General features: G+C 36.3%; 1 protein-coding gene across 1 annotated transcript in view; it reads right to left on the bottom strand.

Moving 5' to 3' along the window:
• Positions 1-20361, bottom strand: part of LOC133846508 (uncharacterized) — a 96909-nt gene that overhangs the window by 23253 nt on the left and 53295 nt on the right. Inside the window, 9 exon segments of the mRNA XM_062281526.1 lie at positions 5872-5945; positions 5947-5984; positions 6561-6720; positions 6781-6879; positions 8553-8629; positions 10199-10357; positions 11458-11628; positions 13876-14024; positions 14466-14637. Coding sequence (XP_062137510.1) covers positions 5872-5945; positions 5947-5984; positions 6561-6720; positions 6781-6879; positions 8553-8629; positions 10199-10357; positions 11458-11628; positions 13876-14024; positions 14466-14637 — 1099 coding nt within the window.

Below are 20361 nucleotides of genomic sequence, written 5' to 3'. Positions count from 1 at the left end.
GTTGGCTATTTAAAATTTATAGACACGTCTCATTGTATTTTCGTTTTCATAACAACATGCACAGAGTTCGAGAGTGCGAAAGAGATAGCTAGATTGTGTGCGAATGAGAGCGCACTTGTTGTAGGTGCTTGTGTTGTCATTGAATCTCGGCTACTTTTCAGTGCTTGCAATAGACAACAAAACGACAAGAGGACTACAAAATTATGTCAAATGCTCTTTGTGCCTGGCATCGCATCGCTTCGCAATGCTTTGCTTTACTTACTTATTTACTGCTCTACATGTTGTTACTGCTTTTCCCCTTCCTTTTCACTTTTCCCTCCTCCCCGTCACCCTTTGCATAAGCTTCTACTTCCAACTGTACTCAACTATCGTTCATTTTGCATTTGCTTGTTTGACAAGCTTTTTGCTCGACTTGCCAACTGTCTGTCTACTGCTTTCTTTTCCCTCTTTCTGTGCTTCAAGCATGTGCTGTGCCTGTTTTAGTGCCCCAAAATCCACTTACGATTGCTACACAATTTGTAGCATAAAAAAAAAGAAGAGAGAAATGGAAAGACAGCAAAGAAACTGCAATTGGCAAGTGAAAGAACTTGAAGTGAAAGCTCGGCTTAAATACTTGATTAAGCCTTGTAAGAATTACGCAATGCAACAATATTATTTTGTACATTTTCGTCTTCTTCATACTATACAAGACTTGATTCTTTAGTTTAATTTATTTAAATTATTCCAATCTTAATACCAATTAAATTGCTGTGTCGTTGTCTTTAAAAACCAAATCTGTTTTTAACTATAAATATATGTTTATTCGGTTACATTTTTAATTTCTTTTCTCAAATAAATTACCGAAATACTAATATTAATTAAATAGTTGCTTCTTAGAATGACTTACAAAGCAATCGAAGTGTTTATTTTCCAGATTGATGACAATTGAGAATACTTCTATGTTCTAAAAATTTGAATATGATAAAGTCTCGGGTCTATTCTCTTCTATAATAATTCAGTTTTTAGTCCAAGGTTTTTCGTATCTGACTCGTATAAATTTATTGTTTAATAACAGCTTCTAAAAGAGCTCTCTTCAGTCTGTTACCTTCGCTTACACATAGCTAAAATGCCCTTGACTGGCCATTTGCTGCAGACACAGGGAATAACAATAGGCCATACATACTCACACACACAATGCACAACAAGCTCGCACACACAGAGCATGAGAGACTCCGCACACAGAGAGACACAAAGGCAGATATTAACCTGATGCCAAGCCACAGACAATGGAGATGCTTGATACTCTCGGCCAGCTTCGATTTATTATTCTCTCTCTTCTTTTCATTTCATTTCATTTTTCTTTCTTTTTGTTGCGTTGTCTGTTTTTGGGGCTGTGCATTTCCCAGTGGCATTAAAACAATTTTACGCGCACACACATAGCATATACATATATGCATGTGCTTGTGTGAGTGAGTGTAAAATTAAAAAAGCATTGCATACTTTACAGCGGCTGGCGGCATAAATGGAAATTATATTGCCCTCAGCTGCGGCTGCAAGTTGCAGTTGCTGTTGCTGTGGCAAACAAAAGCGAGCGAACGAGGGCTCAATATAAATTTTAATTGATTTACAATAACAGAGCAACAATAACAACAACAATATCCATTCGTAACTGGCATTTTTCGATTCTTCTCGCATTTCACCTTGCGATTGATATTACAGTTTTTTTTCGGGCTGAAGTAATTTTCAGTGTTGCAACCTCGTTAATTTAATGAGAGCAACGCGTTGCAAGACGTTTGTGTTGCCTTAAATCCAGCACATCATCATCATTGTGCTCATGTCATTTATTTTAATTATCGAATGTATTTTCGTGTGGCCAAAAAGCTAACAAGTGGCTCCCTTATTTCATGGATTTCCTAGCTCTTTCTCCCTCCACTCTTCCCTCGACTTTTTCGCCATTTGTCCAGTCTCGAAATCTTGTGCGGAAATGTGCGTCCAGCCAAACCGGAAATGCTCTTAATGGCATACGGAAAAAGTATTGAAATTATTTTTATATCACGACTTCTTTTGCTTCTTTGCCTTTGCCGTTACTTCGGCCTACAAGCAGCTCTCAAGCAGCTCATTAATTTACTCATGTGTGTGTGCAAAAGCGAACACAACATTGGGGTAGACATTTTTAATTGGTTTGCAAGACAGAGAAGGAAGGGAGTGGAAGAAAGAGAGAGGGAATTCCTCCTTTGTCGTCAACAAGCCGTAAAGTCAACGATGCTTCCTTTTGTTTTCTCCGTTTTTTTTTTGTGCTGGTTTCTCCTGTGTGTGTCTGAGGCAAATTTGTGGTTTATTGCCCGCCCGTCGCTTAAATAATTCAACAATTACAATTACTTTTGTGGTGATTTATAAATTATGTGCCCAGACTCTATGTCTATCATTGAATGGCTGCTTTTAAGGGTTGCTCTCTTTCCCCATTTGTTTTGTTTTCTATTTGTTTTCGGACAGCAATCACAAATACGTGCACTAAGCAGCCTTCCCTCTCTCTCTCTCTCTCTCTCTCTCTGTATTTTGGTTTGTTTGCAGGGCGCAACAAATTAAGATTAATTTTATGTAAATATTTCATGCTGACTGCGCTTTGGGGAGGCAGCAAGGTAACAAGTGAAACGCTCGCACAATCGCTGAATGCATAAAACAATGGTTCGATTCGATCTCTTCAATCGCGATAGCAATTGAATTATATTACGTGAGAAAGCATTTTAATGCATCATCATTAATATATATCACACAGCAGCAATTACAAGTCAAATTAACTCAAATTGATGGCAAAACAAATGGAGCAACTGGGCAGATAAAAGTTCTGAGTACTTAAAAGGGTTGAATGAGTTGAGATGAGTTTAGAGCTTCACTCTTTGCTCGCTTAGTTACTTCAATATCTTTTAAAATTGTTGTTAGTTCAGACTGAGGATTGCTAATTATATTTAATAATTCTTTATTTTGCTCGACCTTTCCAAACAAGCAAGACGCCATAACTAATAAATAAATGTCTGTAGAATATCTAAAATTCCCTTTCATCTATCTGTTAGCTATTCATTGCGCTCGTAAAGCGAGCTCTTAAAATCCAATTAATTTATAATATGTTGTTGCCAAGCAATTGCAATTGCGATGCTTAACAATTCGTTTGGCCCCAAAATGTATGATACGAAAAATTGCGCACACAAAACTGCAAAATGCAAGCTGGCAGCGCTATGCAAAAGCTTTTCATGTTTCGCCACAAAGCACACATAGATATGAGAGGGAGGAAGAGGGGCAGGAGAACGGGAAACATGTGGAAGACAGGCGTAAATGAAATGCCTGCTAAATAAATTTTCTGTGTCACTTTTGTGTGTGCATTTAATTTCTCAGTTGGCATTAGCAACAAAAACCTCACACACCGAAAAAAAAAAACGTGGAAAATGCGGAGAGAAAACTGTGAAAATGTGGCAAAAGGTTTGCAAAATGCAGCCACTTGACACACTGAATGCACACTCGTGTGTGTGTGTGTGCGTGTATTTTGTTGTGCCATCTTCATTCATCATATGCGCTGAAGTTGTTGTTGCTGTTGTATAATTAGGACTTTTCGCGTGGCGTTGACACACTGTTTTTTTCCCCAACTCAGCTCGCATTGCATTTTCGTGCACTATTAATCAAGAGCTGCTTTAACTTTTGTCGCTCGAGCGAACTCGCTGCTTTAATTAGGCTACGTTGGGGAACTTTGATTAGATCAAGTTGCTCAACGAAATTAATTTCGAGTTCCATTCGATTCGATTCGCATTGTTAGAAATGATTGAACAACAGCAACGAGGGCGTGCTCATATCTCTTATGCACTTCTTATCAACACCTGCACTCATCTAACTCCTCGTGCCGTAACCAATGCCAAATGAATGTTGCGCATACGCCACGTGCGCCGCGCCGTGTCCCCGCATCGATGTGAATCTGTGAATGGATTTTGCAAACTGCAATTTGCATTTTGTCCGTCAGTTGCGAATTCTCCGCGTACTCGTTGTCCCGCTGAAATTTGGCCAAGTTTGTCAGACACAACTATCCACACATACTGAGAGAGCGACAGAGAAGAGAGAGAGAGAGAGGGACAGGTCAGGACAGAGGCTGGTTTGTTAGTTGGATAGTTGGTTTCCATGACAGCGATGATTTTGCATTATGCCCGCGTTCTGCTCGCGTGTCATTGTGCAATTTTATTTGTGAGCCGCGTCGCGTTGCTGTTGCTGTTGCTGCTGCTGCAGTTGTAGTTGCAGTTGCCTGCCACTCGCTGTTGTTGTTTGTCTTTGTCACAGTGTCAGTTGCACTCAGCGAAAAAGTTGCCAAACAACTGCAGAAAATACTGACGGGTGCTTTCAAAGCAAACGTTTTAACAAAAGCCTTTCAAATTGATACAAAATTTGTTATGCAAATAAAAGCAAGCTCAATATAATATAATATATGAGTTTGTTAACACGATATGAAGGTTATAAAATATAAATTTAATTTTGAGTTTGATAATCGGCTTCGATAGTAAAGTTTGAGTCAGCTAAACAAATTATTCAGTACTGTTCATAAGATATCTAAGCTTCATATTTCAATTTTATATAAAAGTCAACCTTGTCATAGTGCACAATAATTCATCATAAGAACACAATTTCAAACTTCTTTCTGTTATGAATATAATTTCGTTGCTTAAAATTTTCTTTCCTTAATAATTCATAATTCATTTTAAGGAAATTTAATTTCAAAGTCAATATTGAATTATACAAATGTAATATATTCAAATTGTCAGTTCAATTTCAATATTGATGAATGAAAATTAATGACTATTTCTATTATAATTCTAACACTAACATTTTTGTATAGAATTATGCAAAGTTGTGGCTTAAACTTGTTTCTTGCTTTAATCAAAGATAATTGATTGGCTACTTTCATTGAAATTCACGTTTTCAACCAAATTTTCTCGCTGTTGATTGGCCTTGCCACATGCAACAAGCCTGCAACTTGAGCCTAGCAGCAGCATCAACAGCAGCAATTTCTGGTTACATTCCATTCGGCATCCGCATTCGCATTCGCATTACGCATTTGCGAGTTTGTTTTGATTTTCAGCAGATAAATGCATCCTCGCTATTGAAGAACCCCAGATGCAACACGACATCGACGGAAAAAGGGGGAAAAAGTGTACAGAAGTGTACGTATCTGAGTGTGTGTGTGTGTGTGTGAGTGTGTGTGTGTGTGTAAATAGAATGTGCACCCAATTCACGCACTTTGCTGTTGCTCGTTGTTGTTTCGCTTGTTGCGTAGATTTCAACTCTTGTTGTCTATTTACTTTTGTATTTGTTTTTAATTAGATTTTTGTTTACTGTGGAAATTTTAGTTTAATTGAGTTCTGCCGTCGTCGTCGGCGTTCTCCTTTCCTCCTTCCCTCCTGTTACCTAGTCTGGCTTCAAAGTCACACAGCACTCAGTGCCTGGCAGCCTCGGGCCTAGTTTCATCCCCTCCTTCGTCCCCTCTCGACAGCTCACAGCTCCCCTGGTTGCCTGGCACCTTTGCCCAACGCAATACAACAAAGCTCGCGTCAGTTTCGGCCTCGGGGCGCACACTTTCTCACTCTCTCAATTTCTTTATCGCCTTCTCACTCACTCTCTATCTCGGTTCTCTATTACCTGCTCTGTCACATGTGCGTATTTGTAGGGCGGATTTAAAAGCAATTTAAATTCGTTTGCATTCGCTTTTGACTTTTGCATTTTTGGCCGCATTTTGTTGGTCGCTTTCCCCACTTCCACTCCCTCTTCCCTGTCCACCTCTCTTTCCACAACTAGCTTGGGGCGCTTTTTATTTCAGTTTTGCATTTCATGTTGCGTTAGTTTCGGGATTTAAGCACTTACCAAACGACTTGAGTCAGCGAGGCGGGGTTGGCAACATATTCACAATTCAGTAGCACCATTTCACTGGTGTTTGCGACTCTTTCCCAATGGGCTGACTTTGACAACGGGAGGATCTAAAAATTAGTTAAAAATATATATCACAATTAGAATTTAATATTAGAGGAGGAATAAATATGTTCTGAATATTAATATATTATAGTACCTATCACATTAATTTAAAGCTACAATTATAATAAATATATAACATTTAAATATTTTGAAAATTAATATAATGCTCAATTAGAATTTAAATATTTTTTAATCAATAAAATTAATTTTGAAAAAAAAAATCACTTTATATTTTTCATTATTATCTGTTTTCTGTATATTGAAATTCCATTTGAGCTCAAACATAAATTATGCTTAAAATATTCCAATAGAATAAAATGTTTCTAATTTATTATTACTTTTATAAAGGAAATTTAATATAAATTAATTTTTTTATTGTATTATTTAATTAAGACACAAAATCTTTATTGATAAATTTATATTCTTTATTGTTGTCTCTTCAATTAATATTGCAATTTTATTTAACCATTATACATTTAACATCTAAACACCCACCAATCTTATCAAACCAGTTTATATTACTGCAACTTAATAACTGTGATGCTATTCGCTGTAAACTATTTATGATTGTTAATACTTACACATCACTTCTAGAGTCAAATCCGATGAAATTGGCTTTTCGCGATTGATCTGCAGCACAATGTTCTCAGCTTCACAGCGGAAGACGCGATCGTTCTCAAATCGCGAGGCATTAAAAATCAACTCCGACTGCGTGTGATAGGTACCATCGGACTTTTCAAACTAAAAATTAAAAAAAAATGTCAGATAAACTATAATTTTGAGCAACTCCTTCAAACTTACAGCCTTAGTGCGAATTTCAGTAAGTTCATTCTCCTCAGGACTTATAGTTGAGGTGCTATTATACCAGGTTAAGTTGACTGCGGGACGAGCTCCGTGTATCTGTCAAAAGAAGGAAAAAAATGCAAAGCAAATTTGATGTTATTTTGTATTTGTTCAGAGTCGACAACTTGTCAAACGCCCAACAGGGCGTATGCGTAATGTGTGTGTGGAGGCGAGCAGAAGGGAGACGCCAACTATAAGCAATTTCCATTAAATTTCCATTAGCTGACAAGTGCACATATTCATATTTCCATTAGGCAACAATTTCACCTACGACGGAGGCCCAAGGACTCAACTCGACTCGACTCGAGTCGAGCCACTAAAACAATTGCATAAAATTCCATTAAACATAATACGCAATCAATAGACAATTTTGCATAATTTCACAGTGCACACGAAGCACACAAAGTCCGCTCGCTCACTGTCTTTCTCTCCGTATCCTCTGAGCCAAAGTGCTGCTAAACTGCAGCCAATTGAGCATTTTTCCATTAAAATGCAATAGCAACTGGCACAAGGCAATGACAGAGTCAGAGTTGGAGACAGAGACGGAAAGGAGGAGACAAAGAGAGGCTCAGGAAAATAACAAGGCATTGTCGTAGACTATGTTAAGGCTCAGCATGTTGCAGGACATTGCATGTGGCAGCACTCTTCGTCTCTGGCTGCCCACACACTCACTCACACACACACACATACATGTGTCCTGGATGTCGACGAAAAATCGCAAAATAATTGACAGTTAATTATTGTCAATTACTCGGACTCTAACGACAAGGACAACGACAACGTGCACTAAAAACTGCCTGATGCACAGTGCAGCTAAATCACAAGGAGTTAAGTTGCAGCATATGGATAGGAAATTATGGATTAATTTAGAGAGCTGAAGGTGCAACAAATTGCTTAAATATGTTCTTCATTATGTGTAGTTGCAGCTAATGCATGAAATGCACTTCAACTTTTGCTATTCATCTCCTTTACTAATAATTTAAGTAATCATTAATGTCAATAGCATATTTTATCAAATCTTTTTCTACATTAATATTTATACATAGCTTTGAGGCTTATTGTAGAGGTTGAAGATGAAACAAGACGTTAAGTATAAACTATATTATTTGTAGACTTTACTTTTAAGCTATCAAATTATTTATTTAAGTAGAAGATAATGCCAATAACATAATGAATGTTTAAAAACAGCCAACTTTATATGTCTTAAAGACATAATTTTAAACTCAATGCCAATTGGCATTTTAAAAATATTAATATAAGTTTAGTATTTATATTAACCTGTAATTTTGAAGTCAATGCCGAAAGAAGAATAAATATTTAAAGAAAGTGTAGTTTATTTACATATATGTTCTATCTTTGAGGATTAAGGATTTACTTAAAGATTTTATTATTTGTAGATGTAACCTTTCTTTTAAGATACTTTTAAAAGTATAAAGTTTTAAATGTGAATAGCTTTATGAATATTTGAAAATAATTCGACAAATATTTGTTCTAAAGTTTTAAACAATACTTTCACCATCTCATTAATATTCAATAATACCTTTACTATATTATTATATTATATTATTTATTTTCTTTGTAAATATAAATCTTAAGGCAATTGCAAATAGTTTTCGTTGCAGTGTCAAACCACAGTTACTTTGCAGCAATGATTTCCGCCCCGCCCACACCTCTGGACACCTTTTGGCCCGTTTAGTCGTTATTGAATACAGAGTTGAGGCAATACTTACGTCACATGTTAGCACCACTTTGCTGCCCTGCACCGTATGATGTTCCACTCCCTTGATGTCTATGCTCGTGGGTCGCACTGTAAAAATGTTAAAAAGAGAGAGAGAGCGAATGAATGAGACGAAGGGAGTTTGGGTGGCTGTTAGAAAATTGCTTAAAATGCTCGACTTGTAATTGGCTTTTGTGTGTTGGGGGCTTCTTCCACTTTTCTATTTTCTTTTTACGCTTTTTTTCTTCACCATAATATAAAACATTAATAATGGCAATTTGCATGCGGAGAGAACTTAGCTTCATCCCACTATCCCATGGGTAAATGTTTTCCTTTTTTTTCTTTTCTGCACTCCACTTCTCGATAGGCTTATAGTGTGAGAGTCGAAGAATATGCTGAGGGGCCATCAATCAATTTGTTGTGCCCACTTTGTAAATGAAAAACTTGGCTTAGTTGCGCAGTTTTATGTTACATTTAATGACGTTCATTAATTGCCTCAACAAAAATGTCAAATCATTCGTCAATCGCAAGAGCAAGAGACATACTTCAAAAAAAAAGAAAGAAAAAAGTTGAAAGCTCTGAGCTAAAATGTTACTCGATATTGTCAGCTTTTAATTAGGAAAAAATTTATTTGCATGACTTTCGGAAAAAGGCTCTTGATTTGGCCTCCGGCAATGTGTTGTTGTGCTTGTAATTAGAAAGGTTTGCTTTAAAATTCGTTGTGCCCCTCGACCCTCGAGGGCAATGAACCCAAAACACGTCAAAATGTCGCGACAACTTCGATTTTTGCCTTTTTTTTTGTTTTGTGTGGCTTGAGAATTTATTACGCTTTTTAATTTATGTTGATTAAAGCAAAGTGAAGAGCAAGAGCGTGTCTTAAAGGATTGACAAGTTTTTTTTTTTGCCTCTGGTTGTCATTTGTCAGTATAAAAACTTGGGCAACTCATTTAACAAATTTGTATTGATGCATTTAATTTATTTATTTCGAAAGACTAATTTTGAATATGTTGTATAAACATTTATTTATATTCAACGCAGAATATCTTTTAACTTTTAATGGAACTAGTTTGGTAAGTTTTGTGTTTACTTTTATTTATTTTAAAAACAGATTGTAACAACTTATTTTCTTAATAAAATTTACATACAATTTTTAAGAAATTTCCCTCATACATTTGTGGATTTATTGTGGGAATTCATGTGAATAATTTTTGGTTTTTTTTAAAAACAGGATTTATTAATTTAATTGACTACACACTTGACTGACAAATTTTGAATATTATTTGAGTATTTTTGTTAACATTTTAGTTAAAAGAACTGCTTTAAGGAACAAATTTACTTAAACTGTTGTTTATGTTTTGCTATTTTGTAAATTTTCAACCGAATTAACTTTTTCACTCAGCTTTTTATGTATTGTAAAGTTCAAAACAAAGTCGTAAAAAGCGAACCCTTTTTTTTTTGGTTGCTTTGAACACTAAGACAGCTATATAACTAAGCACACCTACATAAATAAGTCGTATTCTATAACTGACTCATGGCTGCCATTTACGATGATAGGCAGTTGAGTCATGCCAAAAAGGGGGGGGAAAAGAAGCAGGCATACTTTTAGATGTTCGAGGCAGCTTATAGTTAATGTTTTCCGGTCTGAAACGGATGACTCACCTTGCAAATCGACGCCGAATTTGGTAACAATTGTGTTTTTAATTGCAGCCGATTCCACGCGGCATTCAATATCCTCTCCCAGATCCTCACGTGACAATTGCCAGTCCAATTCGAGTGTGGAAGTGTATAGACCATCGTTCTGATCGTGAGTGGGCGAATCTGTTTGAATTGAAATGGAAATTTATTATACATTAAATGAAAGTGCCTCAGACTCATCATCATCAACAACCTGTTTTTGGCTAATTACAGGCAATTATGATAAGCAAAAAAGGCTTTAAAATCAAAATAAATAAAATTCCGACTGGCATCAGATTCAGAATTCCGAATTCCAGATTGTGAATCAGAATTTTGCCGGTGCTTTTCTGCCCTTTTCTGGCAGGCAGACACAAAAGGGTTGCGCTAAACCACAGACCGACGCCAATTAGAGGGCTCTACAATAACTTGGCTTAAAAAAAATCCGAAAAAAAAACGACGGAGAGGAAACGGAAATGCCAAAAAAAAAAAAATGAGGAAAATAAAGTAAATGTTGTTGGCGCCTTGTAGCCCGTTGCTTCCGTTGCAAATCGTTTGCGGAGGGGCATAAAAAATCACTTTAAGTGCTTTTCAAGGCCAGCAAACAAAAAAAGGTAAAAACGAAAAACGAAAAACAAAAAAAATGTCTGAAATATTTGGAGTATTTTGCTTTTTTCTCAATTTTATTGCTCAACGGTGTTTAAATTCTGGTTTTTAGCTAATGTAATGGGAAAGTTTTGTTAAAAATAGAAATCAATTAATTTGCAGCGCGGTTTCGGAGGCTCTTAAAAATTTAATGAAAATCGCCTCTAAGTTTATTTTTATGCTTTACAATAAAAGGGCATCACATTTTATGGGCTGCTGCTGCCGCTGCTGTGGGCATTTGCCTATGCCCCAAGATGGAGAAAAACAAGTGAAACTGACACTGATAAGAAGCCAAAATCCTTCCGTGGCCAGGAGCTGGCTTTATGACCCAGCTCGTCAGTCACTGCATAAACTTTGTGGCGCATCGTAAACCCGACTCGACTTGACTCGACTCGATTCAACTCATTCCATTGAATTGTTTGCCATGGGCTTATGCATCAAATTGGCTGCTTAGCTGCCCCGGGGAAGCGGGAAACAGGAAACGGGAATCAATAAACGCGCTTCAACAGTTTTTATGACGACGCAACCTTTATGTTATGTGCTTGTCGCTACCTTGGATCATACTATATAGAGTAGAGTAGAGATGAAAGACTTATACTCACATGTTGCCAGGCGCTTGTTGCCGCGCCACCAGCCCACATCGGGTTGGGGGCGTGTGTTCTTCACGGTGCAGGTCGCTTTGAGGTTCTGACGCTCCTGCATGGGTCCCACGATGCTGCCATTCTCAATGCGGTCGCCCTTAGCGTCCAAAATCACAACCTCAGTGGGTGGCACTGTTCGTTTTTCGTTTTTTTCGTTTTATTTCCCAACGTCCCAACGACATTTCGACGAATGTGTTCGTGTGTGTTTATAGTGATGTGTGTGTGTGTTTGTATGTGTTGGTCATGTGTTGTTTATGTGTGTGCGTAATTTTCATTTTTCGTTTTTTTTTGCATTTTTACAGTTGTTTTTTTCGGGAGGTAAAAATGTTGAATTTGTGTTTTTTAATAAATCATATTTGATTTTTTATGCGTTGTATATAAAAACATTATTAGCAAAAATTGAAATTAATAAATCAATCAAGAGCAATAAATTTTTTGGTAAATGAAAATGCGTAATAAATGAAATACAAAAGTGAATAGAAAAGTAAATAAACTAGTGAAATAATTATTGTAATGAATCAATTCAAATGCAAGTTGAATGAGCAGATTTTTTAAAGCCGTAAATTCTCAGAGAATTAGTTAATATTCAATGTGAATTTATTGCTTTAGTTAGCTAGCAATTTATGAAATAATATGTTAAATATATGAAAATTAGAATAGTGAAAAGTTTCCAAACTAAACTATAAAAATTAATTGTAAATAACCCAAAATAAAACACCACGTCATTCATCATTCTTTATAGAACTGATAAAACTGCCATTCAACTAAATAATTTGTTTATAAATAATGTTTATTAATAATGGGATTTTCTCCTTTTTTTTGTTTTTAATAATTTAAATTTACCAAGGTTTTCTACGTTTTGTTTGCGCAGTTTTTTTTTATATTCATAGCCAAAAACATTTTGTTGTTTGTTTTTTGGTTGTCATATTTTTGTTGTTGATTTTTTGTTTAAGAAATCAAATTTAATTTAAAGCATTTGTTTGGAGTTTAAATTGTTTTTAGGTTGAGTTTCACATCAGGTTATGGTTCAGTTTTTGGTTTCAATTTTTGTTGTTTTTTGTTTGGTTTTTAGTTGAGGCACACAGTTCAATACAATTTTTGGGTTAACGTATAGCAAAAACAATTTTGTTGGTGAGTGCACACGTTAGGAAGAGAAAGAGAGATTGAGAGAGAGAAAGGAGGAGTAGGAGAAAGGCGTTGGTGTACAGAAGAGGCGTGGCGTGGTGTTTGATTTAGTTTTCGATTTGTTTTTCAGTATTTTTTTGTTTGGTTAGTTTTTGGTGGAGTTTCAGTGGATTGTTTTTTTGTTTGATTTCGTTTTTTGGTTCATAGCAATGCATATATATATATATAGATATAGATGTGTATGTATATATGTTATATGTATTATTTTTTTGGAGAATTTCCATGTCGATGTGGACGAGCGTTTTGTATGCGATTTTTCAAATCATTTTTTTCGATTTTTGAGTGTGTTTTTTAATTTTTTGGTGGGACAATCAGTTAAGAGAAAATATTTGCATGAGTTTTGACACGTTCAAATGTTATGGTAAAAGAGTAAAGTTACGTTTTGCACGTTTCGAAATGGTTTAACATTTTGATATACATACATACATATAGAGAACGATATACGAATTGATATTGACGATATACGAGTATATATGATGAAATTACTGTTGTATATATACAGAAGTGGATGGAACAGGCGTGTGTAGAGGCAGACAGGCGGCAGGCAAAAGGCATTCACAAATGTCGATATGCATTCATTTTTATTCACTTGCAGCGAAACGAAATCATAGTGAAAATGCAATCGATTTGCCAACGAATTTCGGCTTTAGAATTGTAAATTGTTGTTAAAAAGTTTGCAAATTGCAGTTCAAAATTCCCAGAGGGATTTAAGAGAAGTGCGAAATAAAGTCTTTAATGTGGAACATCGATTGCATTTTCAATATTTATTTAACTGAAATTACTTAACACATTGCATTAGGGGGACAAAACACAATAAGCAGGAAAATAACTTGCTTCACTCGTTTCATAAACATGCAACATTTTCGCCGATTTTCATTTCCCATTTTTCTTTGTTGTTTTCTTTTGTTAGTAGGCAAGCTCCATGCATATGTTTATAGCATTTTTAAAATAAGTTTTCTTCTTTCTTTTATAGGTTAGTTTAGCAGTTAGTTTTCTTTAAGCAAAACGAAAAACATAATAAACTTTTGTACAAAGATACAAGAACTGAAGAGAGTTGAAAAACCTCAACAAAGTAAGCGCAAATTAAGAATTGAGTTAGAGAGAGAATCTGTTGTAAAGCGATTACTTGTATTTATGATTGGGACATGCACAAAATTGATTAATCAATGGAGGGGAGATGTATTGGTAACTTACCTAAGACTCTCAATTCGACACGATAGCCATTGAAGTTATCACACGTTTCTTCTGGTATATAAAAGGTTGTATCACATAGATAGATATCCTCGTCAGATATTCTCAAGTCCTTAATTACTAATCTGTATGGATTCTGCTCAACAGTTACTCTGAAAGGGGAAATTGTATAAAGAATACAATTAAGTATAAGCTTCTTAAAAATGTAGAGTATTATTATTGTAGAGTATTATTTTCAGTTTTGCTCTCTCGTTTATTATTGACATTCAACTACGATTAGATAGTAACTACTTTGTTCTCTGATTTGGTAAAATGAAGAATGCTGTTTAATTAATAGATAGAACTTTAACATGTTTAAAATGTTGAATCCTTTGTATATTATCGATAGACTCGAGTACAATCGAAATTGTAGAAAGAATAAAATTATTTGATAGGTATATAAGTTAAAGTTAGAAGTGATTTGGACTGTAAAATAAAAAAAGCTTTTTTGAAATGTTTAACAGTTTTTAGAATTGACAATTTCATGAGTAATCGATAGTGTGCATATCGATAACGATCGATAGTATTAATAAACACCTTCTTCGCTCTCTTACCTATTTTTAAATTCATCGTTCACACTCGTGACATTGCTGTCGCCCAATAGCATCGCTGCGATGCGTCCATCGCCTTTAAACCAGTTCAAGGAGTGCAGCTTCCCGCACTTTTCTTCGTTCACAGGACACGGCAGCACAACATTTTTGTTTTCATGCTCCTGAATGGTGCGATCTGCAAAGATGAACAAGAAATAACAAGAGCGTAAATATTGAAATTTGAAATTAATTTATAATGTTAATGCCAGAGGCGGCAAAAGTGCAGCACAAAGAGACAGAGGCAAACAAAAAAAGAGAGCAAACCTCGTATCATAGAACTCAAGACACACTCACACCTATTCACAAGTCTATTCAAAGTGTCTGCAAAGGCAAAGGCGGCAAAGCCATATGAATAAAGTCGCCATTCAACCTCTGGCACTGCGAGTGTTGTGTGTTTAGTATCATAAATTCAAAAGAACGACACTTTTTTTTTGCCAGCCGGAACACCTTAACAGAGCAAAAGAGAGGCGAGAGTAACTTTCTATGGGTTGCCATAGAAAGATTCAGTTGCTGCTGTTGAAATGAACGAAAAATGATTCAATTTGCATGGCAACCCAGTGTGTGTTGTGTGTGTGTGTTGTCCAATGCAAATTGAAAATTGAAATTAAAGTGGCCTTAAGAGCGATGTGGCCTCTAAGTAAGCCTTTAAGTAGCCTATAAATATATTCAGTTTTCCCTCTTGTTGCTTTCTTTTGCAGATTCTGGCTTACATTATGTGTTTTAACATATTTTCCTTTTCTGTTCTTTTTTTCCAGCAATTTGTTTATGTTTTAGCATTGATTTATTTATGGACTTTGTGTGGTTCGCCTTTGCTTTTTCGGCTTGCCCACAAATTATGCAAAGCAAATACGAGGATGCGTTTTGATTTGTAGTCCAAAGTGGGATACAAAATGTGGTAATCCGCATTGTGAGCTGAGCCATGTTTTCAAGATTATTTGCATTGAATATTTTATGGCAATTTAATCGTTGTTTTTTTTCTGACCAATCGAAATGCTAAAGGAATATTGCAATTGGTATTATTTTAAATACAAGTTAAGTAATTGGGAGCAAATATTGCAAATTTCTTTTAGTAGTTGTTGAATTAATTTAATTGCTTTCCCAATTTATTATTTTACCTTAATTCTTAAGTAAACAATAAGTTGGAAAATATTGCTGACATTTTTTAAGGCTCCTAAATTTATACAATTTAAATTGATATCACAAAAATAGTTTGAAGGTTTTAAATTGTAGTCAATTCAATTATCAAGAAAATCCATGCGAAATCTCCTCATAAATCCCGCATAAATATGAAATCCTACAACTAGTTTGTAGTCACTCACACATACAGACTCAAAGAGAGATAGAGAAAACATATTCCATATTTCACACTCACGCAATTACACACGCTTGAAATGCATAAAAAATACAATTTACTTATCGAGCCAAAAGCCTATAACATAATTTGAAATTTACGCTCCATTTACAGCGGTTCTTTCCAAGTGTATGTGTGTGTGTGGGTGGCATATGTGTGTGTGTAAATGTGTGTATCTGTGAGATAAGATATCATTTATTTCGCACGTTTGTCAGAGGGTTTCAGCTCTGCAAAACTAACTTGTCCATCTTGAGCCTGACCAAGAGAGAGAGGGGGAGAGATGGAGGAAAAGGGAGTTGCAGCTTTGCCATAACCGACAATCAGTATCGTCTGGACTGAGTCTATCTCCATCTCTCTCTCTTGCTTTCAATGTATGTCTGTCTGTCCTTTGTCAGTCTGTCTAACTGTCTATTTCTTCTGCCTGTCTGCTGTTGGTTGCTGCTTTCTTTTTGCCTCTGTCCACAAATTTCCTGCACTGTGGCATATTAGATTAGGCGCCCAGTCGTTTCACGTTTCACGTTCCACATTTCTCCCTCACCCTCCCTCCTCAGCCAGCAGCTTCTCTCGATTTATTTTCTATTTTCTTTCGTCTGTATTTTTTTGTATTTTTCAATTTTTCTATTTGGTTTGCTGGTTAGTCGCTTTTCTTTTCTATATTTTTTTTGCTTCCATTTCTTTGGTACACTTCCTTTTCCGCTGGATGTTGCCCTGCTGCTTCCTACTTCGTACAGTGCTTATAAAATTCAAACAGACATGTGAAATATTCAATTTCTCAACTAGCAAATCCTGCCATGGGTGGCAAAGTCCTTTGCCTTCGCCTCTGGTCCTGTGTAATGCGTCGTATGTTGTGCTGAATTAGCCGTGCCAAATGCGTCGCCGACTTGCTTGGCTGCCCTCTACTCCTCTTTCCTTGCCTCTTCCTCTTCCACATATGCCTGTCTCCAATCTCTAGTCGCAGTCACAGTCGCAGTCGCAGTCTGAGTCTGGCCCAAGGTGATGCGGGCTATCGTTAAAACTAGTCGTAACCTTTGTTTGGCTGCTGCTGCTTTGCTGCTGCTGCTGGTGAAAGGGTTGCCCAAAGCATTGAACTTAAATGGCTGCCAAGGGGATGCTCAGTGTGTCAGAGAAGGTTGAAAAGGTTGCAAAAACCATTTCAAAACTTCATTGAAAAATTGCCAAAAATGTATCACAAGCTACACTTATGATTTAATTTATTTGTCAAACGCATTTATCATTGAGTAAAAATTGAGAATAAATTGAACTTTATTTACTTTACAAAAGAAATAAAAATAATGATAAAGATTATTTTATAAAATTATTAGAATAAATCAAAAAAAGTACAGCCAAGTTAGACTGTGAGATACCCGGCTCCCAATTTTAGAAAATGGAGTTTTATTCTAAAAATATACCATATCAATATACCATATCAAAATGCTAAAATTTGGACAACTTTTTCAATAAAAACAGAAGTACTATATTATTATAAAATTCAAGCAAAATTATATATTTGGTATATCGATGACTATGAGTAGGGTATATAAAATTATACCATTGAATTATTCAAATTATTTGACATTCTCAAGTGAGACTTTTTGGTAGAAGCTCTGAAAAAAAGTATCTTCAAAGACCTTATAAATGTTAAAATATATAAAAAAAAACTTATCTATTAAATTATTCATTTAGTTTCTTTTTTCTTCTAGTTGCTCTTTAAGAATCTATGAATTCACACTTAGTTCATTTCAATTCCCTTCCAACTAATTTTTCAATTTTGTTCTAGGCCAAGCCTTAATTTTCAATCAATTCACCTGCCACATTCGTTGTCAAGTTTGCATCCTTTTGGGCATTGAAACAATAGTGAAATTAGTGATTCAATGAATGCATGACAGCGCTCGAACCCAAAATCTCATTCCCCCTCGCACTATGCCATAAAAATGCCAAATCGAAATTTGAGCTCATAAACCAAAATCGTTTGGCAACTTCAATGGACATTCGCATTAAGGACAAGAGAGGAAAATGGTTGGAGGGTCAGGCTTAGCAGCTGGTGCTGCTGATGCTGCTGTGGAAAACTTTTGCCACACAAATCTCCGCATTTTAGGAAAATTTCACCACAGCTTTTATAATTGTTCATAAATCCCCATTGGTCTTTGGTCTCGTTCATCGTCTCGTTGTCGTCTCTCTATTCAATTCAAAAAGTTTTTGCCTCGCACTTTGCAAAATTTATCACCTCATTTTTCACATTTCGACTAATTTGTACCACAAATCTCTTTGGCTACACCTGCAGTCAGCCAAGCGAGTGTCAAATATTACAGAAACCGCCTCCAGCTCTCTCTCTCTCTCTCCAAACACTCTATCACCTCACCTCACCTACACCCACACCTAAACCTTCCCTTTGCCATTTCCCCTTCATTCATGCGACTGTGTCATACAAAAGATTGTTAGCAATCAACTCAAGCACCAAACTTTGATTTGTATGACCATAAATCGCACTTCATTTTTGATTCAACCACCACACCACAGCACAGGACACCGCACCACCCTTTTGTGCCACTGGCAGCAACCACTACACACAGTTTTGTGGTTGCCTGTTCATAAATTTCTGCCCCCCACACGAACTTGGCAAAAAGTTTTTACCCTCTCCCCATCCCCATTTCTACTTTAAGCCTTTGGCAAACAGTTTTCTTATCTGCCTGCCATGTGTGTCTCTCTCTCTTTCTTTTGGACTCTCCCTCTCTCACTTTCGGCTTGCCATTTGCTTTTTGTGTGATGTGTAAACGTCTTTAGCTTGGCTTTTATAATTCTATTTCCGTTTCCGCAACAGCGCAGAAAAAAAACCAACGAAGGAAAAAACTTTTTGCTTGCCTTGCTCATATATTTCAACATCCTTTTTCCATGTCGTCCATATTCCCCCCTTTAGCTGCAAATCAAACTTTTCCACATTTACTTGTGACTGTCTGTGTGTGTGCTAGTGTGTGTGTGTGTTGGTGTTTGTATGTGTGTCTGGCTGCCATCATCATTGTCATCATCACCATGGGCGCTGGCTAGTATTGTAAGCATTCCAGACCCTTCTACTATGTCCGCTTTGTTCTCATCCTTTTCCTGCTTTGACATTGAATTTGTGTGTCATTTATCGTTCGCTTGTGTATGAGTGTGTGTGTATGTGTGAGTGCTTGTGGCTTACTCTAAACGTGCTTAGAACTTGCTTGAGTTGCCTTGCCGCGTCTACGTCTGCATCTTTGTCCCTTTCCCCTTTCACCACTCTCTTCTCTGTCAACACAGCCCGCATAATTCAGCTTCAGCTTCAACTTCGTCTGCCAGACACACACACTCTCACACTCACACATCCTTAGTGCCACATTGTGCGTGCGTGTGCGTGAGATTTGCTCTGCGTATGTGTGGCTTGCATTCTGCGGTTGCTCTCTGTTTATCTGCGATTCCCTCGCTACACTTCTCTCAGCCACCTCTTTTGTTTTCATCCTGAATAATTTTTGCACACATCTGAAATTGCTACAATGCTCAGCTTAAAGAGCTAATGGAATTTCAAGAGTATCAGTCAGTTACTGAATTAACAATATAATGAAATTTTAATTTAATATTTTCTGCTTTAAAAAATAGAATAATTTATATTAAAAAGTAAATGCTAGAAAACAAAAAAAACACACATAAATAACTTATATTTTGTACATGTATTTCGTGTATTTTAAAACTAAATCAATTATAAAATTTCTTCATATTCAAAAACATGTTTATATTTTTACTAAATATTGAACTGAATATTTAAATCGGAGTTTCGCTTACTGCACATTCAATCTGATTGTTCGTTGCTAACTCGCACATAGTCTCAGCCCATGATTGTAAATTTTTATTGCTTGAGAGAGTGAGGGAAAAGGACAATTTGTGTGGGGTGTCCAGGCTAGTGCCAACTATGGCCAGTTTAGTGGACATTAAAATTGATGGCTTCATTTGAAGCATTTTGGCACAAATTCGACTGAGGCAATCAGCAAAAAGTATGCAATAAAAACGCGTCAGCTTCAGCTTCAGCTTCAGCTTCGTATTCGTATTCGTAATTCTCTGTTCGGCTTGATGCCAACCAAGTGCCTAGGTATACGCATAAAAATTTAATTTCTAATAATAATATTTTATGATGGTCGCTCGCTGCAATATAGCAGCTCACCAATACACATGCCCAGACACCCTCACACACACACATACACTGAGAGAGAGCAAGCAATTAGAGCAGCAACAAGCAGCACACAAAATGCATAAACGATTTTAATGGTCAATTTCGGGCACTTCTCTAGCCAGTGGGGAGAGAGAGATAGGGGGAGAAAGGGAGTAGGAAAAGGGAGTGGAGGGGTAAGCAGGGTTTTCCTGCTACTGCTGTTGCTGCTTCTGTTGTGGCCTAACAGAGAATTCAATTTGTTCGCTTGGCCGCTTGCTGTTGCCTCATAATTAAATCTTGGCTAGCTGCATGTCCCAGTCATTAAAGTAATATGTTTTTGGCTAATTACG

This window comes from Drosophila sulfurigaster, chromosome 3 (assembly GCF_023558435.1).
Source record: "Drosophila sulfurigaster albostrigata strain 15112-1811.04 chromosome 3, ASM2355843v2, whole genome shotgun sequence".
In the NCBI taxonomy this organism is placed as follows: Eukaryota; Metazoa; Arthropoda; class Insecta; order Diptera; family Drosophilidae; genus Drosophila; species Drosophila sulfurigaster.
The sequence above is the reverse complement of the archived record's forward strand: the minus strand, read 5'-3'. Positions and strand labels throughout refer to the sequence as shown.